Source organism: Callospermophilus lateralis, chromosome 10 (assembly GCF_048772815.1).
Source record: "Callospermophilus lateralis isolate mCalLat2 chromosome 10, mCalLat2.hap1, whole genome shotgun sequence".
Taxonomy (NCBI): Eukaryota; Metazoa; Chordata; class Mammalia; order Rodentia; family Sciuridae; genus Callospermophilus; species Callospermophilus lateralis.
Genome location: NC_135314.1, coordinates 28,674,758 through 28,700,962, shown reverse-complemented (window position 1 = coordinate 28,700,962; position 26,205 = coordinate 28,674,758). Strand labels below are relative to the sequence as shown.

Below are 26,205 nucleotides of genomic sequence, written 5' to 3'. Positions count from 1 at the left end.
ATGCATTTGTGCTTTTCTTAGAAGGAATGTCTTTGAAATAGTAAAAATGGCTTTTTAATTGTCAAAGTGGCATTGGTCTAGATTTTTTGGAAACCAATAAATACAGAGGTTGAATTAAAGGGCTCTTTAGGAGATGTTGGTAACATTACAGATGAATAATGCAATCTGGAAAATATTGGTTTCCATTGGCAAGTGTATAATGGACTGATTTCAGCAATTTTTTTCCACATTGGGGATTCTCTTAATCAAGTTTTATAGAATCTCCAAAGTAGAGTCTGGAAGGTGTTTGTGGATTGCACTAAGTTGCAAATTCTTTAACGCATAAGAGTCATCCATTTAAAACAAACTCCCAGTTGGGGTTTTTAAAAGATTTCTAAGTGGGACTTTCCATAGACCATCAGGAAGTTTCATCTGGTGTAATGCCATGATGATTTTCCGAATTTGTAAGAATTCCAGAATCTGCAATGATTTCTAATTTTCTTAGGAAAGCTTTGCCCTCTCTGCATTTTCTCTAAACTTTATGTGCTGGGTACAAATTTTTTTACCAAACATATTGGAATTAAAAAGTAGCTTCTGTTTGCAGTCTATGGTGTCTACAGAATATTCTTACTATCACCTGAAAGTTTAAAAACTTTCTTCTGAGTCCACTAACAATAAAAGTTCAAATACCTATAGTTCCTAAACTTAAATTGATGTAAGAATTTGATAGAAAAAACAGACTAATTTCCCAATTATCAGTCTCTTTTTTAGTAATTCAATAAAAATGTATCTAAAATTCAGTTTTCAAAATTAATAGTAGTTGTCAAGTATAAAGTATAGTTCTTCATATTTCTGAACATTGTTGTAAGTCATTCGAGATAGATTTATGAAGTGACAGACTTTCCCGAGTAAAATGCAATGTGTCAAGAAGCTATTCTTTATTTCCAGTCCAATGAGAATTTAAGAATCATTTCAAACAAGAATAAAAAATGAAAATAACTTTTAAAAGGACTTGTAGGTGACAGATAAATCCCTATACTCTGTGTACATCACATTGTTTTCATCAATGTACTGTTTTCTTTGCTTAAATGTTTTAAATACATAAAAAATTATTAAAATATTGTTTTATGTTCTGGAAATGTTTGATATAAATTAACTGGTAACAATATAGCAGACTCAGGATTTGCTGTATAAAAATCTATAATTTATATGTGATATTTTTCTATTCATTTGAGGTCATGATCTTATAATTAAAATTGATACCTAAGCCTAATCAAATTGAATTTTGAGGTACCTATTGCCAACCTTTCAATTGACAAATTTTCACATCGAATCATGTATCTTTATATATTTATTATAAAATCCATAAGTTTAATATTTTAAAATAATTTCTAATTAAAGTTGTAAATTTATATTGCTTAGTTATCAAGAATTCCAAAAAAGTTCAAATTGCTTTAATCCTTGTCAATTAATGTTATATTTACATTTACTCTCATTCATTCCTTAAATTTGTTATATATAAATGATTCTGCTTTTGCTTTTGTTTTGTTGGTCTGTTTTGAGACTTGATCTCACTAATCTTGTCCAAGCTGGCCTTGAATCTATAATCCTCCCACCTCAAGTCTCCCAAATAGCTGCTATTTTAGACATGTACCACCACACCTGACTTGTATAAATTTATTCACTTATATTTTATTATACAACAAGAATAAATAATGAAATACATTCTTGGACACATAAATAAGTCCGTCCCTGGACCAGAAAACGTTTTCACAGATGCTGAGACAAGGAAATCGGAGAGAGTGGTCATGGAGCCTGCTGTCAGCTTGTTCTCTGTCTTTCTCTGTTATCTCAATTTTCCCTTTCTCTTCCATATTTTAGATACTATTCCATTGACAACCAAGTTATCATTCATAGGATTTCTTTCAAATACAAGAAAATGAAGATTAAATATTATAACAATATAGTCCACAATTTCCAAATAACATGAATGTTCCTAGAAAAAAAAAAGAGACTGGTACTTTATTTTTCAAATAACTTTAAGCCATAACCATATTTCAATATATCAAAATGCAAAAAAATGTCTCAGAAACAAGGAATACATTAGCCAGTATTGGCATATGAAACACTTTTCAAATACATAATCAATTATAAGCTCAATCCAGTCTTGCAGCAACTTTGATAAGCCAATATTATTTTGTCCGTTTTATACAAGAGATGATGAAAGTTTCAGTTATTCAAGAGCTAACATAAGAAAGTACTGATCAGAAATGGCATATCAGAAATTCAGATTGGGACACCAAAGTTCTATTTAGGGTATTTGCTATTAATGAAACAACATACTATGTGATAATAAAGTCTGTGACTATTTCAAAGAAAGGTAGGGGGAGGGTTATGAATTTGGATCAATATATATCAATGTCAGCAATGTAAAGTTATTATATTAAGGAAAGTTTTAAAGCTAGCTGGAAAAATTTAAAAATTCCTAAAAATGAAAAAATCTTGTTATTTCTTAGTATATTAATGAAGCAATATGTAGAATTGATCCATTCATTCATTCAGCCATGTACGCATCCTTCTGTTAATTTACTTATCACACAATTACCAATATTTTGTTTATTTAATGTATTTTTTGGGTTAAACTAAACTTCAAATCTGACACAAAAAGATTAGTAAATCAATGAATTTGAAAATATTTTATCAACCACATGCTCATGAATAATTACTACCTAAATTTCTGCAAGCGTAAGCTCTTACTTCAATTTTGCAAAGCCAAATGAAGAATGAGATATGTTAAAAACACAAACATTAACTTTTCATGCCCCAAACCACTGCTCTCTTTTCCCTTATACACTAAGGGTCACAATCTATTCACAATAAGTTAAAGTGTTCTACTTAATTTTGTTTATATAGGCATGCAGATAACAGGTGTGTAGCAGGTAAAAATACTCCTAAAGAACTGGGAGCCTGTGTTAAAATAAAATGAGTGATGAAAGTAATAGAATTGCTTAATTGATCTTATAAGATCTTATGATCTTTTGTCTTAACCAATACCAAGCATAAATAGTAATTGATTCTTTTATACATATAAGGAAAGGAAAGAATTCCATTTTTCTCCTTAAGAAAAGTTAGCATTTTATACCATAAATCATTCATTTATACATTTATATGAAAACTGACACCTACACAATGCTTTGCAGCAAAAGTCGTTACAAAAAAAAAATGGTTTTTCAAAGTGACAAAAAAGTCAGAAGAATTTCTATAGTAGACAGTCCCTCCAGTAATATTTGAATATGGGTGAATAATTATATTTCTGTCAAATTTTACTATGCATGAATTATGAAGCATTGTAAAAAGCCATGCTAAATGGATAAAAGGATGGCTACTTACCAACAGGGCGAGCTGTAGACATTACAATGGTGTGGTGAGAACATAAAAAAGAAGTTTAAAAAAAAAGAAAGAAAAAAATTATCAGAATGCATGATTATGATGTGTAATGTTACAGTTAAGTAATGGACAATAGAGTGATTTCTAGTCTCATAATTTATGAACAAGGATGTCTGAGTTTGAAAAAAACTGAAAGTTATAAATATGATCCCAAGAAAAATATCATTTTGGCTCCCAGGACTAATGATCAGCAACTTTTATTATTTCAGGTAGTTTCATCACCATTACTTACTATAGTTATTAGGTCAAAGACCTTGAGTTCAACAGCCAAGTGCTATCCCAAAGTTAAGAACCTACTGAATATAACCATTCAAGTCACAGACTAGCAAATGTCATGTCAATAAAAGAAGGCCTCACTGTCTGATTTAAATAGCAATTGGATTTTAAGCATGGTTAGTCAGAACCATTACAAGGACTACAGAAAAGCCCCTGACGATGCTTTTCAGTCAGTAATAAGTTAAGATCACATCACTTTTCATCCGTGGACAGGGTGGATGAAAATATAACAAATAGGTTGGAACATCCTTAGAGATTTCAACTCAGTAGCTTCCCTAACTACTGTTAAGCTTTTTTCTTCTTTTGGCAGAGGCCAAGAAACAATGACTGACAAGTTGATTCTTGTTCACACTGTGAATGGCTTTCCAACTGATGCACCAACAAATTATTATTTTTTTATTATATCATAACTTCCAATCACTAAAATCAGTAGTAATAGGTTTCCCTTGTTGTTAATGCACAAAAATTGTAAGAGAGATACATGGGCTTAATAACATTTTCTTTAAACAGAATAATGTCAAATCTGTTAAGATAGTAAACCATTTTATATAAAATAGAGGTGAATATTTTAAAACATGCTGTTCCATTATTCAGAGAAGAAGAAATATATTTAGCAGCATTTGAACTTCATGAAATCTTATATTGAAAATAAGCTTTTCAACAAAAAATCCTTTCACTTATATCCAAATGGATATAGCCCTCCTGCATAATAACATGTCTCTAGAACAATGTAAGTATTTTGCTGCTAATCACTTTGGGCAAGGTAAGATAGATGCAGTATTAAAAGCATATTTGTATATTCAAAACAGATCCATCATAATACTTAGCCTTGAGTAATCTCTAAAATAAAGTATAATACTTATGTGCATTATAACACATATACTACATATGTATAGTTGCCTCGATATAGTCTTTTATAGAAATGGTATTCATGAGAGGCAACAGAAAGAAAAATAAGCTGACAGTAGTAGCAGTGTTAACATTCTGCCTTAGACAAACTCTTAGGTCTCATAGTATAAGGTCAGTTTGCTACATGAAAAGAAAAGCTGAAGTTAGCCTGAAGTATTTTTCCTTTTTCTTTTTTTTTTGTAAGGGGGTATGGAGCAGAACACAAAAATATCCAGAGTAAGACAACAGACTAATATCATAAAGTCATGCTTCATTCTAACTGGTGATATTTCTCCTAATTTTGTCAGTGTCTAGTAGAAAAGGAACCTTTTCCTTTCATCTTTCAATTTACTATTTTAGTTGCCACCTCAAGCTGGATTTCAGATATGTTTCTTTAAGGAATGAAAAGTTATTTTTTAAAGACCTTTTTTAAATTTTTTGTTGCAGATGGACACAATACCTTTGTTTTATTTACTTATGTAGGGCAGAGGATCAAATTCAGTGCCCCACATATGCGAGACAAGCACTCTACCACTGACCCACAACCCTAGCTCTGAAAAGGTATTTTGAATCTATAATATTAAAGAGAGAAAAAGAAGAAACCATGATAAAAAAAAATCATTTTCAAATAAATAAAACACATCTCTTTTTCACTGCAGTCTAGAATAATTCCAAAAAACTTAAGGCTTCATTGCCTTAGAGGAAATGTAATTTTTACAATGAGATCTTTATTTATGCAAAGCCAACAAAGCAATTGAAAAATAGAGGAAAATTATGTTTCCAAATATGCAGTTTGTATGAAGTCATTTTTAAGCCATTTTAAAAAAATGCTCCTAGATAATGAGATATTTGATTAGACTATATATGCTAGGCGATATGTTGTTGACTAACTTTGTTTCTTACTAATTTTACATTTGCGAAGTCAGCAAAGGGAGTTATTTTGATGGTAATCTCCATTTTACTCCACTTTATTTTTGTCATGTTTTTGAAATGAAAAACAACTGAAGAGATCTGTTTCAGATATTGATTGTAAAACTGCCTTAAATATTCACCAGTTGGCTAAAATGAACATAATGATACAATTTTAGTAGAAACATCATAATAAAACTTCTTTATTGCATAGGAAATTATTCATGTGAAAAAAATCAGCAGGTGGATGTTTTCAAAATCAGCAAATTAAACTAAACTGTGTCCCTGCATTAAATGGACATGGCCTCTTGGGTCAGTTGACCCTGTTCTAATAAAACAATCCAGAGAAAGGTTGAACATCTCATTTATGTGCATAGAAAAAGCACAGGAAAAAAAATATTGTAGATAATTTTTTTCCTTATTAACCTCTTAGCTTGAGAAATCCCAACTGCTTTTCCTAATGGTAAAAATGTTGTTAAATAATATTTTACTCTACATTACATTGTATTATGGAGAGTTGTTTTTCCTTTAACCTGATTTTGAGGTTTCAGTTTTAGATGAGTAATAAATTCATACACACACAACAAACATTCTAATTCATCTACAAGCTCCAGATTAGAGGAGAAACTATTTAAGGGTTTCTGATTAAAAAAAAAATCATTTTAGAACTAAACAATGCTTTCTACTTGTAAGTTAGCTTCAGACATCCATGCATGTGGAGCATGCTTTGTTAAATAAAATGTTAAACCTGAAACTTCAACAAATTATAAAAACAATTAGGTGGGAAAGACCTTTAAGCAAACAGAACACTTCATGTCTCATTCATCCAAGCATTGAACTATAAAAGGAACCCTGCTGCTTTTACAAACAAACAACTCCTTACATTTTCACACCACTTGTTTAGTCAGCAAATATTTTTTGAATAGAACATTTCTAGTGGGTTGCTTATTTTTTTCCCCATTCACTTCAGAAACACACACACACAAACACAAACTTTGGAGATAATTTGTTTTTGCAAAGATAAATTTTGTTTTTGAGAACAGCTTCCTATTTAGAAACAATCATATATAAAATCATCTACAGAGTGTGTAGGTTAAATAAAGAGTTTTTATTTTTTTGCATGATTTATTAGATTTTGATCAGATATAATGAGTATATGATTTGGTTCATATATGATCACAGTCCTTTATGATCTGTTACCTGTAAGAAGTGAAAATATTTTTAAGTAGCTTTATTGATTTTGTCTAAATGTGTTTTTTCATCTAAGAACACACTAGATTGTGTGGAGGAGAAAGCACTGGATCAGGTGAAAAAGGAATGGAGCAATTGAGAAGTGCAAAAGCACTGTATTTTCAAGGTACGCAGAATGCCTGTCTCCCAGGAGACAACTGGAGTCAAATGAGTTTTGTGTGATTTGAAGCTTACATTGCAGGTTTGGCAAAAATCTTTTTTCTTACAAGATGGAGGAGCAACCTCAGTATCTCTGATGCATTTGTTATACCTCCAAACTCCTCCAAACCCTTCTGCTCATCTTACAAAAATTTCTGAGAGCAAAGCTGCATATGGGTAGAAGTACAACTAAATAGGGTGAGAGGTATCTGACAGGTGTGAATGAACACTTGCAGCCAACAGGAAAAAATGAGAGGAGGAGGAAGGAAGGATGAGAGGAGGAGGCACAATTAGTGGGAAAGAACGGTTTGAGAATGAACAGGAGATGAGCATTTCCGTGTTTGTTTAGATCCCTGTGAGAGTGAATAGTATGGTGGTAATGTCTGTTTGGAGAGGCTAAGTGTTCACTGTCAAGACTTCACTTAGTACCTGGGACATATTTTACCTCTTGGGATCAACTTGCTCCACCAGGAAGCCAGTTGATTCATTATAGTTTAATGTGGGCTTAGTAATGCTTTCCCTCAAGTGTAAGCAATTCCAGTAAATCTATAAATGAACATTATTTCATGATTAAGAAAGTGTGCAAATGAACATTATTTCATGACTAAGAAAGTGTGCAATGCTTAGAAAATGAAAAAAAGCAACTACAGCAATTACTTAAGCCAATGAATTTCACATATCACTCTCTAAATCAGATTATCAGGGAGCTGGAGCTTTTCTGTTACCCTTTGTTCACCTTTGGAAGTATGATTAGTTTTTTATTCAGATTGCTTTTTTGAATGCTAAAATAAAAAAGAATTTCTAAACAATATTCTACTAGTATAAAGCGACAAACTGGTGAACAGAAAACAGGAGTACTTTTGAAACAGATGCCATTTACAAGCATAAGTAGTTGAGAGCAAATGACTGGTGTATATCCTTTCTAAGATTAACTTTTAGGCCATAAACTGTCGACTTTCATCTGTGTTCTATTTTATTAAATAAAAATGAATGCCTTTAGATGATCATTATTTGCACCCAAATTTAGAAATAATTTTATTTCAATTAATGATAGAGAGGGCATGCAATGTAGACATCTAATGTAATAATAAAAGTAGAATTTATCATTTTGCTTGTGAGTTCACTTACCAAAAATAAAATATTAGTCTTCCGATTCAGTTATATCTGACACCTTAAGTCTCTTACCTCGGACAGTGAGGGTAGCAGAGGCTTCCACTTTTCCCACCCGATTCTCAGCAATACACATATAGGTACCTTCATCTGTACTCAAGGCCTTCTTAATTCTCAGAGTGTAATCATCTTTGATGTCATACCTGTGTGAAATAGGAGCTGAATTTATTAAATAGCACTGGTTTATAGAAAACAACATTAACTATTCATCTTCATTTTTTTTCTTTTTATGCTATATTGTACCTAAAGCCAAACACACACACATTATTTAGTCATAAAAGTACAATTATTCACATTATAGTTTTACTAAAAAGATCATTAATTTAACACCTGATCTCTAACTGCTTATCAGTCATTTATGTTTTAATATTTATAACTTATGTACACATATGTACAATACATATGTATATACAACATTTATACTGTGTATAACTCTTGCTACTTTAAAACTCTCAAAGGCACCTTTCTTTGGTAGTTCTTCACTAGAAAGGAAAATTGTACAAATTTCAGTTTCTTGCTCAATTATATTTTATTATTTTGTAAGTAACATTGTATTCAATTATCTAATCTATTTTTTAGGTATGCATGACACTGGCTTGTTGGTAAATTGAAAAAAAAATGGGTATTACTTTTAAAAATGAAGAGGGATCATAATTTCTTTTAAGTTAACCACAGGAACTGTTAAAATATTAAGACTTGAAATGGTTTTTAGAAATGTACATCCTCAGCTCAATGATATGCATTCATTGTCTGACTTCCATTTTTAAAATCTGTACACTAACAGATTGGTTCAAAATTTTTAAATTTTAACATGAATTTGTGTGAGGCAAGTTGCATAAAACATACACTTCTTAGATTCCAAAAAATTTAAATTGCATAAACAATGTAACAAAGCCATTCGATTTCTACTCTTTTCATATCTGATCTTTCCTCATGATTTTCACTATTTTTTTCAACTCATAATTTTGCAGTAGCTTCTGCTAAGTTGCATTGTCTCTCTTTCTCATATATTCCACAATTGGATTCATGTTTCCAAACTATTATTTTAATTGATTCTGTCTGCTAGAAACTAGCTGTGATATTTTATTGTTTTTAGGAAAAAAAGCAAAATATTTTAGGCTAGTATTTAAAACTACCATAATTGGATATATTGAACTTCTACCTTTAGCTAAGAGAACAACAGTTTAACTTTATTAGAGGTTAAAATAAACACTAATAATAGCTCTATTTTATTGACTTTGGCATGACAAAATACAACATCTATGTACCATTTATGCCAAATAAATCTAACTACTCATGCTGCTCTGTTCTTTAATTATGGTGTTTAGTCTTCTCTGCATATTTTTCCTTACAGTTTTGTTTATTTACTATGTCACAAGTCGTTAGAAAAGACTCATGCGCTGGTCTTATTTAAAGTGTTCTATAGGAATACCAGGAAATTACAATCAGTCATTCTTTGAAACTCATTGATATATGAATGATTCTGCATGTACACTGTTATTGTTGTCCATTATGATCAAGGCAGAGACCTTGTCTGTTTCACTCAGTATGATGTCCATACTCCCAAACATTGCATTGATATTTAACATCCAGTAGCATGACCAAGGGATTAAGACCACAGACTAAGTAGTAAAATGCCAGATTTTAATCATGGACTTGGCCTTTTTCTATGGTTGTCATAGTGTACAAAATACTTAAATCTCTGGGTCACAATATCCTCATTAACTAAATTGCACTAATATCTGTCTCAATGAGTAAGGGCTTTAAATGGTGTATGAAATATAAAGTACTTCAAATTGGAACAGTGAATTCACACTTTATGTCAGGTGGTTAGTATACCTATCCAGAGATCAAGAAATACCAATTGAAAACATAGTAAAGACCTTCCTTGCTTCCTGCTAATTTAAAGTCCAACTAACTGTGAATGACTTCAAGGCTGGTAATTTGCCACACTTTCCTATTAGGGCTTTTGTATGTTCTATGTTTGTAGTTCAGGACAAATACTAACCTCAGATACATAAAAGAGACATAATACAGAGAAACCTTTTCTGATTAATTTTGTCAATAAAAATATAACAACAATGATTTTAATGATGGCTTCAGAAAATTTGTTGGTGATAAAATGTCCAGGAAAAACAATCCTCCTACAATTATCCAATGTTCTGCATGACATGGTCCAATATTTAACAATGAATAAAAACAATGTATTTTGCAGGCATTTCCAATTCACATAAAAACAAAAATACCTGCATTCCTGACTATAGTTTTGCTATTGGTTGTTAGTGTGTTTTTTCAGGAAGTCTCTTTGCTGTTGTATAGCTGAGTTTTCTCAAAAAGTTTTAAAAGAGAGGGGGTCAATGTGATGATCTGTAAGGTATTTTCTAGATCAAAAGGCATGTGGAACCACAATTCTAAGTTAATACAAGATACTTGCACATTATCTTCTTGAGAAAAACAATTGTATTGTTGCCTCACAGTATAAAAAGATACAATTGTACACATTGTTCAGAGTACTCTCAAAGCAATCTTCTGAACCTGGAGTCCTCATTTCATTGATAAGGAAATTGATAGTTCAGTTAAATGACTTGTCCAATGTCCTTTAGTTACTAGAGAGAAAAGCCAGAATTCCAACCCTGACTCTGAGCATTCCATTATTCCCATTCCATGTGTACCTGTTCCCTGTGGATTTTTAATTTTTATTTCTTTTAACTTCTCTAGAAAAGCATAAAATATTTACTATGTTACTATGTGAGGTTTTGATACATGTATACATTTAAAGCAGGTTAAATACATCTAGCTCTCTGAAGTATGCACTACATAAATATTTCTTACAGTCATCATTTAATTTATAAATGCAGACAGAAGACATGTTAAGACATAACTAAAAGTATAATAACAATTCAAAAAATATTTAGTTATAGTTTTTGACAAAATTTTATTTCATATGAGAGAAATTCACTACACAGGTGCAGCATGAAAGATAAATACAACTTGGAATCTCTTGGCTTACTAAGAAAAAGGCTACCTTCAAAATATAGAAAACACATTGAAACCTAAAATAACTCTGTAATCTGACTTTCTGAGATATCAACCTCCCCCCTCTTTTTTTTTCTGGTATCAGAGATTGAACCCAGGGACTCTTAACCACTGAGTCACATTCCAACCCCCCCCACCCCCCACAATTTTTTATTTTGAGAGAGAATCTTGCCAAGTTGCTTACAGCCTTGCTAAATTGCAGAAAGTTCTCCTCAAATTTGCAATCCACCTGCCTTAGGTTTCTGAGTTGCTGGGATTTCACCTGTGTTCTACCATGCCAGGCTGAGATTTTTAAACATTGTTTTAAGGAGGATGAAAACAAGAATAAGAATACAAACACTGAATTTGCTATTTTAAAGTTAGTTTTTATTTCTTTATGAAATGTATTATGATCAGAGACACAAGTTACTGTATATTCTCTGCTACAATAACAATTCCCCTTGAGAAATATTAAAAATAAAATATTGCTTGGGATGAATACAACATATTAATCTTAGCTAATAAAAAATCTATATTTCAAAGATATTGTGTTTTTACAGGCAAGTATTCTAATATTGTAGAACAGGTTTTCAGACACAGATTGTAAAGGAGGAGGAGGAGGAGGAGGAGGAGGAGGAGGAGGAGGATCTGGTAGTATGAAGATATTTGTTATAAAATTTACAGATGAAGAGAACATATGCACCCACGTATGGAAACCATTCCTGAAAGACAGGAAGATTTTGGAGTTGAAAGAAGTTTGGGAGTAATTATTTATTTGTTTGTTTATGGTACTACATTGAACCAGTGGTACTTTACCACTGAACTGTATCCCCAGTCCTCCTTTTTATTTCTATTTCTTTCTTTCTTTCTTTTTTTTTTTTTTTTTTTTGGAGACAGGATCTCACTAAGTTGCCCAGGCTGGCCTCAGTCTTCTGAGTCACTGAGATTCTGAGATTCTAGGAATGTGCCATTATGCCTGGCTTGTGTTATGATTTTAAATGATCTTCCACATCATAATGCCTGGTGTAGTTCACAGGAATTAATAGATGCTCATTCACAATTATCTCATTTTAATTTCCCCATGATGATCATAAGAATTTGAGAAGGTTATAATGAAGAATTAAATATTTTACTTAAGCAATAAACAAATCACATAGCCTACACTCAAGACATTGCATCAGAAGTTGGAGTACCTGCCTTCATAGACTGTAGAGCCTAGAGAAAAGATCTTCAGTCATAAGGATGGTGTCTGCCTTCTCAGGTCTAGTTCAGATGATAATTACCAATTAGTGCACATTTCCCCAGCTACAAGGTCTGGTGTGCACATATGTCCTGTCTTTCCCCAATTACAAACAACTGCTACAATACACTAGTCCTGTTACACAGGATTGTTGCAATTTAAAGCACAAGACAGAAACAAACTTTGAAAACTCTCCAACTTTGGGAGGTTCAGAATCTTTTATTCTTGTAACTTTTTTATGTGCCATATGTATACCTGTACATAGCATAATTTGATCAATGTTAGTCTCTAGTAGCTTCCCTTAAATTACCTTTTCTCACCGGATCTTTGTAGGAGAAAACATTGCAACCATAATCAGCATTATGAATTTATATTGACATATTTTGAGTATGTATAAAGTAATTAACTCTTCAAAGAGACATTAAATTTTACCTTCTGTAACCATCCATCAACATTTTAATCCTATCTTCAGCATGCCATCAATCAACCAGTGTTCCAGCTTATTTGTATGCTGAATGGCCTATTCCATCTTTGAACATTTGGAAATATTACATAATCTTCTGTACATGATAACAGGAAACATTTCTTTCAAAAGTTTCTACTATTCATATTACACTTGTGCCAAAAGAACAGTGCACTCTCATTTGCAAGACCACCTTTTAAAATTTAGGTTCCTTGTGAATTATCTTAACTGTAGGTCAAGTATTCCTAACAATGACCCATATGCTATAAGAGCAATTATGTAATCTGAGCATTTTTTGGTGAATTAAGAGCATCAACACAAATTCATTAACTGACAAATCTACATCTGTGATGTCACTACTCTGCAACTTCTCATTTGTCACTTAGAATAAAACCTATTTATTTATGGTCTTTAAGGCTTTAAACAGGTTCTTGTCCACCTCTTCAACTTCATTTTTATAACCTGTTTATAACCACATGGCTCTTTTTTTCCTTGTTGGACACTCAGTCAGCTGCCACTGTGTCTTTCTATTACTGCTGTAAATTCATGGAATTTTTTTACCTGTACATTTTCATTGCTCAATCTTTTTTATCATCAGGATAACCCAAACATCATTTCATCAGAGATGTCTTTCCTTCTTAAACAATGTAAAGTACTATCTGTCCACCACACCTATTATTTTAAAAATGACTTTGATTTCTTTTTATTCTGTTTTATAATTTACAAAAACACAAATTTATTTTGGGAGTGTGTTTTGGCCAAGTAAAATTTTGATACCATTGAAAAATCTGACATTTTCACATGCAAATTTGAATTTTTAGATCCAGGTGTTTCTTACTCTAAAGTGAAAGATAATTCTGCTTTCTCAGTTTTACACAACTTTAGTACAATTATACAACCTATGACTGGCAACTCTACTGTTGCTGCTTTTCACACACTTGAACCACTGTGCCAGTCTCTAGTCTCAACCCTGATAATACCCACAACAAACCCAGTAGACTCAAACACATCACAGTGCCATCATGAGTCCTGACAGTCTCACAGCTGTGATCATATAGTGCTTATCTGCAAAAGCTTAAGGAATATGAGGACTGGTTTTAAAGAAATATGTCTTAATTTCAAAACTTACAAAGAAAATATGTGGCTAATTAACTAATTTCACATTTAGGCATCAAGGAAAAACATGAGAAAGTTTCTTTCCCAAGCCCACACATGGAGGTAGTTATATTTACAAGAAAAATCTCACACGAGTATCTATTACTCTTCTCCTCTTTCTCTAATGGGTTGGGTTATCCCTGAGAAAAAAAAGCTGCTACCTAAAATTACATATTTGACAAGTAATCAGGCCTCAAATATTTCCTCAGGTCCAAGTCAAATAAATGTAGGTTTATTTCCCTTATTTCACTCTGGGTAAATTGGTACGTGCTTAATTGTAATCTCATTTGTGCTTTACATCATTACTTTGGGTAATTGGAAAGATATTCATTATTGCCCTGAAAGAAAATATTGACAGAGGGATATGAAAAGTTATAGGTAATAATTCCCCTTCCATTTAGAGAGATCTTTATAGTAACCAACAACATGATTCCATAATAACAAATAACTTTACAAAAGAAGTTGTCTTAGACGGTTGTCTGAAGTTAGAAAGGTATTGGAAGTCATTATGAATATATATATGTATACACACACACACACACACACATATATATGTATGTATGTGTATATATATATATATATATATATATATATATATATTGCTCTGTGTGTGTGGATTGGATAAGTGTGTCCATATGTACTGGTGACTTTGTGTTCAGGGTTTCTGAAGCTCCAGAAACTCTTTACCAACATTTCTCTCAATATTATTTTAAAATAAACGGTAACCCTAGGAGGTTGATAAATATTTTTACTAATCTGTACATGCCTTAACATGAGTCTTAATATGATTTATTTATTTAACATTATTTATTTATTTAACACAAGTATTAATCAGAGGCACTTAAATCTTGCTCTCAATTGCTTTTGGCTGCCTTTAAACAGTCCAGAATAGATTTGAAGTAATAAAAGCAGACTCTGGTTTAATACAGCTACATTAAGGCATGGTTTAAACTTGTATGTGATCAACATGTAGGAGGTTATGCTGACTTTAATTGAAAACAAGAAAAAAAGAAACAGATGAAAAAAAAACACTTCTGATGAGGCAATTCTACTAGAAATGGGGTAATTTTCATTGTGAAATGTGCCAGTCCTGGACTTATATAAATGCAGTCATTGTTGCCAGGTTTGATTAATGACAGTTGTACAATCATGTGTTGACAGTCTACACCATAGAGATACCTTATTTTTTCTGATATGAAACACTGCTGAAAAATGCAACCCAATCAGATTTGGCCCCTGGACAACATGTGCTATCATCACTGTACCGTGAATTGAGATTGATTGGTAACCAGCTGTGACAAAGTGGGGAAAGAAGCTCTGTTTTTATGTGGGTTTTTATTTCCCCAGTTTAAAAAAAAAAAAAGAACAGAAAGAAAAGGAAATCGAATTGTGTCAAAATCATTACCATCTGTTCAGCTAAATAATAAACAAAACAAAGTAAATCTATTTTAATACTTAAAACAACAGTTTGTATGCAAGTTTCTGTTTTGTGTGTGATCTTATATTTGACAAATAAATCTAAAAGTGCCTCAAAAGAGAAATATTAGTATTCATTGTTTCAAGAAACAAAGCGCTTCATTATAAAATCATTTCCAACTTTAAATAATTTAAATAAAAGAAACTCTTTTGTTTGTTTTTCATAAAGGGGGGAATAATTTCTATAAATATAAATTTGCTATGAAAATATCAAGAAAGACCCCAAAATGGGCAAAATTTTATAACATAACCACGTTTTATTCATTACTTATACTTTGAAATTCCCAAGCTTTGTTAAGCCTGGAGGGTACAAACTTCTCATGACTTTCTTGCTTTTATAAATATAATTCAGATAATTAGGTACTCCCAAGCTTTCCACAATGGGAGCAGAATTTGGTAAGGGGAGAAAAAAAAAAGAAGGAATACAAACTAAATTTTCTATTACTAACTGGACTTTTGCCATACTCAGTCCAAATCTATGCACCTAATCACCTTGTTTGAATTACATGAGGACTCTATAAAATCTCCTAGATGGCAATACTCTTTTCAAAAGCACCTTTGTTTTCCATGGAAGGAAATTTATTTTCTCAACCTTTTTAGTTTTTGAAAGCACCTACTACTTCTTATTATAAGATTCCTGGCTCAAATTCCTGAGCAAATGTTTTGCATTAGCACTTAAAAATTTTATTATGCATCTGCTTTATTAAACATTAAGTTGGCCAATAGTAAAAGTATGAATTGAATAAGGAAACATTTAATGTCTATGCAAGTAAATGTTTCTTTACATTTGGGGAGATCCAAAGGTTTGTTTTCAATTTTCAAAGTACTTCTACTGAATCCAAACAACAAAAGATCATCCTAGACCTTTCATACTCCTTCAGGAAACAAAAGTCTAATAATAGGTCTCCCATAATTCCACAATTTCAAGGATAATTTCATTATAGAGCTTCATATAAAAATGTTGCAAAGTCTATTGCTTTTCTTTCAACACAAGGATTGTTTGATATAGATAGATAGATAGATATAGATATACCTTTATCTATATATCTCACTTATTCAGCTTACGGAATTATTCACTGATTATTAAAACATACTAATGAGCAAAATTCCACTGTGCCATGATATCTTTAGATACAGTCATTTAGAGCTCGGTAACAGTGTTTTTCAATTGTTAAAAAGGACCATTTTAATAACTTAAATTTTTAATCATGGCTTCATTTATAAAATACAAATATTCAAATATTCCTGGAGAAAGTTAAATATTGTGTCACTTTTACTCTTAAAAGCACCAAATAGAAAAAGTTACTTAATTTTCCTAAAACAATCTGTTCAAGATTTTTTTTTACAAAAAACTTCAGAGACAACATTTTAATCTGTTATTAAATTTGTGTAAGTACTTATAGCTACCTAAATCCTATATGATATTTTTCTAATCTTCAATATTTAAAGTGTACCCTAAAGGCAAGTTCTTAAAACACATCTGAGGCATGAGATTTGAAAATGAGCAAAATAGCCCTTTCATATGCTGGCCAAAACCTGAGTAGTTTTCTATATTTCATAGCAAACCCTGGTTCCCTTTTCTCTATCTACAGTTACAGTGAAGGCTAATGTCTACAGTTTGGGTGAGCAAATATTCACCTATTCATTCAGGAATCAGGTCTCAGGAAATTTCTAGGTAAGACATCTAAGAGAAGTATAAGGATATATATCTTCAATTAAAAAAATGATAATTGCCTTTATATTCATTGGGAGGAAAATGAAGACTAGACTTGCAGGGAATTGTAAGAGGTAAGGTCATCCCTAAGTGAACTTGCTTTTCTCTTCTGGAAACTATACAGAAAGCCCAAGGAACTAAAAATATCATAGCATTCTTTCCCATCTGAATTAGCCAAACAATACTTTCACCTCTTGTGACTTTCTATATGCTACCCTTGTCTACTCTATTGTCCAGGGGACTCCCTCCCTATCAGACTAGTCCAAAGGTGTGAAACCCCTGAACAGTAATACTGCTTCATTCACAGTTTCTGAAATTTTAGTTATGGTCAGCCTCAATCTGAAAATATTAATGCTTCTCTTGAACCTTTTGAAATAGAGGAAGAGACACATTACAGAGGAACAGGGTGAGTCATATTAGTACTTTCCCTTTAGCACAGCTCAAAGAAACAAGGCATTTTCCAATGAAAAAGCTAAATGAAAAAAAAAATTTTAAAGACATTTAAAAATATCCATAATAGGATAAAATAGTTGACTTAACAAAGTATAGATTTCTGCTAACAAATACTTAGGCCAAAAGGACCAGGCCTTGAACCACTGTCAGCCATGCTGGGTCCTGACCACCTGAGCCCTGGAGCCTCCCTCTGAAGCTTGAACAGTTGAACAAATTCACAACTGGGCCACTGCACCCTGCTTACCCTAAACCCAAATTTCTTAGAATTTTAAACAGTGCAGGCTGTAGCTATCTTCTGAGTAACCCCATCTTCTAATCTTATAGCAGACACGGAGGGCTCCTCCAGAGATATGTTTTCTTGGCAAATTTGTGGCAAATTGTAAAGATCACATCCCGTTGTCCTTTGTTACTATACAGGTTCCCATTTACTGTCACCTTATTCACTTATTTCTCACATCCTATGCAATGTGATTCATCTCATCTAATTTAACCTCTTACAAAATTTTTATGAATACCTCCACAAATAAACTACTTGTTCCCTGATTGCCAAAAAAAACAAAACAAAACTCTTCTTTATCCTCTGATGTTCTCAGATACTTATCCCTTATTCCTTAAAGAAAATCTCACTTTTCCCTAATTTGACTTCTGGCCTAAGGGTGGAAGACAAAGGAAGAGAAGAGACCTCTCACTTACAGACCACCACAGAATATTAACTCAATAAAAAACTCATTTTCTTAAAAATCAATAAAGTAACAAAGTAAAACAAAACACAGTCTGATTCCATTTAATCTCAGATCATTCAATTTACAAATGGAATCTAGAGTTTCTTCCTCCTTAACATAATTATGGGATAATTAATAGACCCTACTTCACAAGGCTGTTACAAATATGGTGAAAAATGCAAATATATCACACTTAAGAAGAGCAAGTTGGAACAAATAAAGTCAGGAAGCAGGTTCCATTTTCATTCCAGTTAGGAATAATTATCTTATTGGCTTAATTTCTTTAAAGATAATTTGGTTTTACAATAAGACTAGAAATTGCAATATCAGATTGCAAAAAGTGACTGTGTCTCACAGTTCAGCTAGAAATTAACTATAAGTCCTATTAGAAAAGGACTTTAGGGATTAAGTCTACAGGAATCCACAGAGCTCACAGCCTGGACCAGAAGTTTTTCCATAGACAGACCCCATATACTTCCTGTGGTGGGAATGTACATGTGCAATCAGGGACTACAAGTTTGGGGTAAATTGGGTTTTGGAATGTGCAGGTGGCCTTTCTGCCTTTGTTGGACAAATTCCAAGAAGCCTCCTTTATTAGTGTTCAAACTCAGCATTTGCTGAGCTATGTGAGGGTTCCATATTATCAGAGGGAGGTTTAGACTAGGCTATACTCTAGAAGATTGAAAAGGCTCTCTCCTCTTCTGCCAACAGAAACTTCTGTATGAAATGTGATTATGGTGCAATTTAGAAATTTAGCCCAGTTTCCTAGGGGCACTTCTGATCATTAAATGTGACACAGATCTCATGGGTTGGTAGATCTACTTGAAAATGAAGGTTTAAAAACTTATCTAATTGAGGTATTCTTAACTGGTTTCAACAATTCAGCAACTATTTAATGAGCAAGACATACAAAGAAAAATCACCTGCCTTATATATTTTAGAAAATATGCAAAAGTGAACATTCTTCTTGGGTCATTAGTGAACCAAAAGGCCTGCTTTTTCTGTTAAATGATGAAATTTTTGTGTCTAATCTGATCATTATATTATCCATCTCACTTTTGTACAGCCTTCATATTAGAAGCAATAAGGAAAGACTACTATCTTGAAAAATGCATTCCTTGGAAATATATTTTATTATTTTATCCTAACATTAAAAATAAAACACAAGATGTAAGATGACAGTTAAGCAATGCCCTGATCCTCAGGGTTTCTCAACCCTGGCACATTTGGGGACAGATTTTCCTTTCCGTGGGGGTTGTTCTGTGCATAGTAGGATGTTTAGTACCAGTTTTGTTCCTACCCACTAGACACAAGGAACCAATCAAAATTGTCTCCAGATGTTGTCAAATGTCTCTTGGGGAATAAGAAAAGCAAAATTTCCCTCAGTAGATAAACCACTCTATGTAAATGGCTAACTAATGAATACCATGTGTCAGACATAGTGCTAAATATTTAGTATGAAGATAAATACACAAAGGGTGTTAAGAGGGTAGAAAAATAGACAATTGAAATAATGATGAGCTCAGCACTGTTTTTTATTAATAATATGGGAATACAAACCAACAGATTAAAAAGGCAGCAACCTTTTAAAAAAACATGGAATGAAGGGCTTTCCAGAACCCAAGTGGGAAATGAGCACAAGCTTTTAACAGAGAGATAGACCAGAGGTTTTAAGTTTTCCCTTACATGAGTCTGTACACCTTGAGCAGGTAATCTCATCTCTAAATTTCAGTTTCTTCTGCTGCAAAAAGAGAGGATTCAAGCCTGACAGGCACATGCCTGTAATCCTAGCAATTCAGGAGGCTGCAAGTTTAAGGACATCCTGAGCAATTTAGCCAGACCCTCAGCAGCTTAGCAAGACCCTGTCTCAAAATAAAAAATAAAAATTGTTAGGGATGTAGCTCAGTGGTTAAGCACTCCTGGGATCAATCTCTGGTAACAAAAATAAAAAATGAAAAATAAAAAAATGTGGGAATTGATTCATACTTCAAGACTGCTGGAAAGATAAATTATAAACTATATATCCACCTAGCACAAAACCTGTGTCCTTAAAAATTATAGCTTTATTATTAATTTTAAGAATACACATTCCATTAGATGTAAATTGATAAATATACTCCCTAGGAAAGTGGGCTTGAATATGCGGAAATCTTCACCACTTAAAATTGTCCCCCAGTCTGTCTGTCTGTAAAATTCAGATGGTAATAACTCCTACTCCATGAGGCAAAGATGGAGATCAAATGAATTAACTGCATGTAAGCATTCATAAACATTAGCTTTCACTCTCATAGTCGATAAATTTTAAGATTACATTTTTTACATTTTAACATTTCTAGAATTAGAAATCAACTTACCACAGACTGCATGTCATTGTTGATTTGGTTATTTTTTAACCTCTTTAACTGAGAGAAAAAGTATTTTTGGATCTCAATCAATTGTACCTTTCAGTTTATAAACTACCACTATATGATTAATAAAATTGATTAGACTAAGCAATATATCTGACTTCTCTATTTACTAAGCATAATACCTTTCACTCAGGCACCCAAATTATTAACTTCAGTTTTACTTTTAACTTCTCTTTCCCATGAGCCCTAATTTCCAATTGAAATTTTCCCCCCTTTGGATTTTCTGTGCGTTAATATCCAAGTTTGTGTACTCACAGAAAACACCTCAAGGCAGTGTCACTACTTTTCCAACAATTTCCTACCAGGAATGCCTACATACAAATTTTCTCAGCTCCAAACTACCCTACAAAGATGTAAAAAACAGTTTTCTAAATATACAGACAGATGCATTCCACCTCAACATGCTTTGATGATCCCCCATTTAATATGTTTGTCCTAAGTGCTTCCCTTGGATTTGGGGGTTTCAAAATAGAACCTCTTTTCCCTTTTTGGCCTCATGTGCTGCTTCTTTGTACTTCAGGCAAAGTGAGCCACAAGCTGTTGGCCCACACTTTCCAAAGCTTTTTCATCTTTCTTTTGTCTCCAGAAATAGTCTTTGGCACTTCACTTACAAAAATCTACTCTCTCTTTCAGACCCACCTTTGGAGTTACACAGGAATAAAGTATCTTTGTTTTAGTTGAAACTCCCCAGAATCTTGCATGCCATAGTTTTATGTGGTTTATCTTATTTTGTAATACCTCACATGCCCTACCACTATCCTTGAGAACTGACTCATCTCTTATTTGTTGAAATATCAACATATTTCTAAACTTTGATGAATGTGTTTCTTACTTCTTAAATGATTCTTGAAATATAAAACATTATTAACCTACACTGGATATTTTTTTATTATTCTTTTGAGAAAATTGACATTTTATCATAAATTATGCTCATAAAAAAGACAAAAACAATTTCCTTTTAAAATCTCTCAAATAAATAAAGATAGCAGTCCTGATTTACATTTTTGTTTTTGTTATCTGTGGTATAAATATTTGGACAAAGCGCTATAAAATGTAGATTAATGAATTTAATATGCATTCCTGGTTGGAATGTTTATGGTTGCCATCAAACATATTTTTTTTTACAACTGCCGTTTTTCATATGAATTTCAGTAACAGAAAATACCCAACTGGGTATTTTAAATGTACTCCAAATGCCTACATTTAGAAATGTATAGCATTTAATGAGTTTAATGATGTTACATTATTTTTTGTAATTATAACATTATATAGAAAAGAAAAATTAGCAAAATTTCCACAGTGAGATCTTGTGTCATGGTGCTGACCCATAGATCTATATAAGGAATCATTTTCTCAGAAGGTTTTGCCATATTTTAACTTTTTGGCAAATGTACACTGTACCCCAGTGCCAAGGTCTCATCTCCTAATATGATTTTTTTAAACAAAGCTCCAATGAATTAATACTATGTAACAACTAAAACAGATTTACCCAATAATTGGCTTGCTGCAGTGAGTAGTAGTGACTTTGAAAGTATTTCTCCTCCTATCTGTTATCTTTGACAATTATATCTCCTTAATAGCAAAGATATATCAACACATTAATTATATTATTGTAATACTGGGTCTTATTTCTTTGCTTTTTTTACCTTTTAATTTATATCAGTAGACTTGAATAACTGGATGAAATAGTCAACTTTTGCTTAGAAACTATTATGTGAAATTAATATATAAATATATAAGCATATATACATATGTATGCATATAAACACACACACACACACACACACACACACACACATATATATATAAATTGTAGAACTCCGTCCTGCTTTCCAATTAATAAAAATTTATGGAATTGTTTGAATCAAACATTACCAAGAAATTATTAAAAGTTAAACTCTTAGCAAATGAAAACAAAATAGAATTTAACTCATCTTTTAATCTTCACTGCCTAACATATTGTTCAAGGCACCTTTGAATTTACTAAGAAAATAGCCTTTTGATAATGTTTAATTAAAACAATTTCATAATGGAGCTGGAGAATATCACACTAAGCAAAATAAGCAAATTCCAAAAACCAAAGGCTAAATGTTTTCTCTGACATGAGGATGCTAATTTACAATACACAGTAAGTGGTGGGGCGGGAGGTGGCAACATAGAGTTTGGATTAGGCAGAGGGGAGTAGTGAGAGGGGAGGGGGAATGGGGTAAGATGGATAGTAGAATGAATCAGGCATTATTACTCTATGTGCATGACTACTGGTGTGATTCTACATCATGTAAAACCAGAAGGATGGGAAGTTATACTCCATTTATGTATGATGTGTCAAAGTGCATTCTACTGTCATGTATAACTAATTAGAACAAATTTTTTAAAATGGTTAAAAAATGATGAATTAAACTGTCAATGCTCCAGAAGAATTCATGGCTCTAGATTTATATACTCTACTAGTACTATTTAATTCCTTCAGCAATTATTTCTTTGGCTTCTGATCATTTCTGGTGACAGTTTTTTTTTTCCTAATACAGTGAAGATAAGATGATAAGAAATATTAAGTACAAATACACTGTGAGGAAAAGATGTAGAATTAGTCTAAATTTTGTTTCAATACAAAAAGTATAATTTAAAAGGAAAAGAGATAAATTTCCTTATGTATTTGATATAATGATTTTATCTATTATTGATGGTAAGTCAGTGGCATGATATATAAAATATTTAATATGTGCTTTATTATTACACAGATGTATTAAGTGACTGAATGATCAAAGACATACTTCTAGCTAAGAATGTAGTAGACTGTTTTCCTAATCTTCAATACCAAATATATATGGGAAAAAGCTATTTCCTCCCAACACCTCTAGGCAGGGGTCAAGGGTGTTGGCTTAAAAACAAGACATCTCAGGTCACTTATTAGGTGAGTGACTGACATGCTTTTTATGTGTCGGTTTCTAATTGGCAATATGGATATTATATCATTATAACCATACCATTGTTCTAAGGATTAGAGTATGCAAAATGCTTACAGTAGTTCTGTTATTGATAAGTACTATGTATCTCATTTGTGAATATTATATTTATGGGGGAATGCAATAAAAATAAGTTTTTAAATCGATGCTGCGATTTTTCTGTAGAAGCCTAGGTAATAAGGTTAAATATGACTCTGAATGTTCAGAAAACTTAAATTCACATAAGAATTTGGCAAGATATATGGAAAATATAAAAACATAGTTATCACTGGAAATTAGTATATGTATAATTTTATTTTTCTTCTTTAAGCTTATCTATTTGAATTTTTTGGTTCTGTTTTCTTTTTCTACTATTGAAGGGGAAAAATTAAAGATTACCATGCTTTGGCAATTGTTTGTAGTTGTTTCCATGTAATCACACCATTTACAAATTCTTAGATCTACAGAAGTCATCCAATCCAAATTAGGCATTTTGCAGATGTGGACTCTGATACTCTGACATGTTATATGAATTGTTTAAATCAACATTTGGAATTATGACAGAGCTAGAATAAAGTACTTATCTCCTAAATTCCAATTTGTATGTTAGCCCCACATTGTAGTTCAACATAGCAAGCATGACAATGACAACAAATACCAGGAAGAAAGGTATTTGAAAAACCCTGGGGTTGAAAGCCATTTAAATGATTTTAACCACTGAGTGTCTTATGAACATAAGCATTTGTGTTAATTAATTCAACAATGTTATCCTTTTCACATTTTGCTCATAGTGAAGATAGAAACATAGGGACAAGGGAGAGTGTCTATAGCAATAAATATCCATCTACCTGTGTGATAATGTTGACAATACTGGCAGGCCTCAGACTCTTCCTACAGTTTGGGCCAAGGCAAAATGTTACCTACTCGGCACCTCATTCTTACTGACTGCTCTAATGTGCCAGACTTTGATGGAAGAAGCACACCTACTGTGGCTTCCATGTTGGACAATACCCACATGCCAATGACAGGTGGCACTCAGACAGATCCTTTTGCTCTGCAAACTGACACCTGGTCTTAGCTCTGCCCTCATGCAACACAAGAACTGCCAGTTAATGGACAGCAGAGCATCTCTGACTTCAAGGCCCTTCGTATTCCATGTGTGTTCCAGCTTGTTAGTTGACCACTAGCCAAGGTCCAAATTGGATGCCAGTTCCAGCATTGTTCCCAAGCTGAGATTCTCAACAGATGGGCCAATGTCATAGGACCAGGCAATGTGCACTCCCACCCTAGGTGGCAATTAGTTTTGTGCTGACAGCAACTATTAGCACCTATTTAATGAAAATACAAAAAAAAAAAAAATTCTCGCATCCATCTGAGAGTTTCTAATTAATTCTGTTTGTAAACAAAATCTATATCTTCAGTTTCCAGAAGGTAATTTAAGCTGTTCCGAGTTTATATTTCTAAAATACCAAGACATCTTATATGAAGCTTATGAAATTTATTCAAAAAAGTGACCCTTAACTTTAATAACATGTAATATTTCTACATAGTTATTTATAATGTATTATTTGTAGCTAATTATATAAACATTCACAAGAAACATAAAATCCATATGTGTTTCAAGTCCCTAAACAACTAATCATCACAATACTAGGGAGCCCACTAGTTTAAAATACAGATTTCATAGATTCAGGTTTGACAGATTCAAAATCAAGTTCTGGTCTTAACACTTATTATTGTGTGAATTTGAAAACTTAATGTCTTTAAGCTTCTGTTTTCCCATTCCTCAAATGACAGTACTATTATTCTATAACACTTTTCTTTAAAATAATGGGATTTTAGTGTATATTCAAGGCATTTTGCAGAGTATCTGGTAGGTAGTAAATTTTCTGAAAATATTTTCTTGTATCATTACACAATCTTCTTATTAGGCAGTGCTATTATCATTACTAGAAGCCAAATAATACTGTATAATGTGTGAAATGTGAAGGTCCCAGCTTTAAAATCTGAATAGGAGTTAGAACACAGTATTTGTGGGGTGCACAAACTTGCAGAGGTAGAAAATGGGTGATAACTTTCAGGATTGACAAAGTGACTGGCAAATGAATTTATAAATGAATCTGTGAATTTAAAAGCAAAATTGATATTTTTAAATGAATAACATTTTATGTGCTTTTATGGAAATTATTGGGCTAAAGAAAGGAGAATGTATAATTACTACTAAAATTTTTTATTCTTGTATTTTAGCAGGAACCATTTTTTTTTCCTTGTAGTTGCTGTATTACAAGTAAATGCCACCAATTGTTTGGATTTATAAAACTAGGACACCATATATATGCATCCATTGTACAACGCTTTTTAAAATAGTTATATCTTTCAATAACCACTGGTGTTAGAATATGACATAGTTATTCACCCTGCACAAATGATTCAAAGCGTAGGGTAATCATTAGTCCCATCACATTAATGGTCCATATCTTTTAGGAAGTAAGACACAAAGAGTTTGAATTGCTTCTTCAAGGTCAAACTCCTAGTTAGTGGTAGGAAAATCTGTCC

At 32.3% G+C, this 26,205-nt stretch overlaps 1 protein-coding gene across 1 annotated transcript in view; it reads right to left on the bottom strand.

Moving 5' to 3' along the window:
• The window catches only part of Robo2 (roundabout guidance receptor 2), a 540,305-nt gene that overhangs the window by 120,495 nt on the left and 393,605 nt on the right, over positions 1-26,205 (bottom strand). Inside the window, exons 6-7 of the mRNA XM_077110331.1 lie at positions 8,074-8,201; positions 3,370-3,381 (exon numbers count right to left, since the gene is read on the bottom strand). Coding sequence (XP_076966446.1) covers positions 3,370-3,381; positions 8,074-8,201 — 140 coding nt within the window. The remainder of the gene's footprint in view (positions 1-3,369; positions 3,382-8,073; positions 8,202-26,205) is intronic.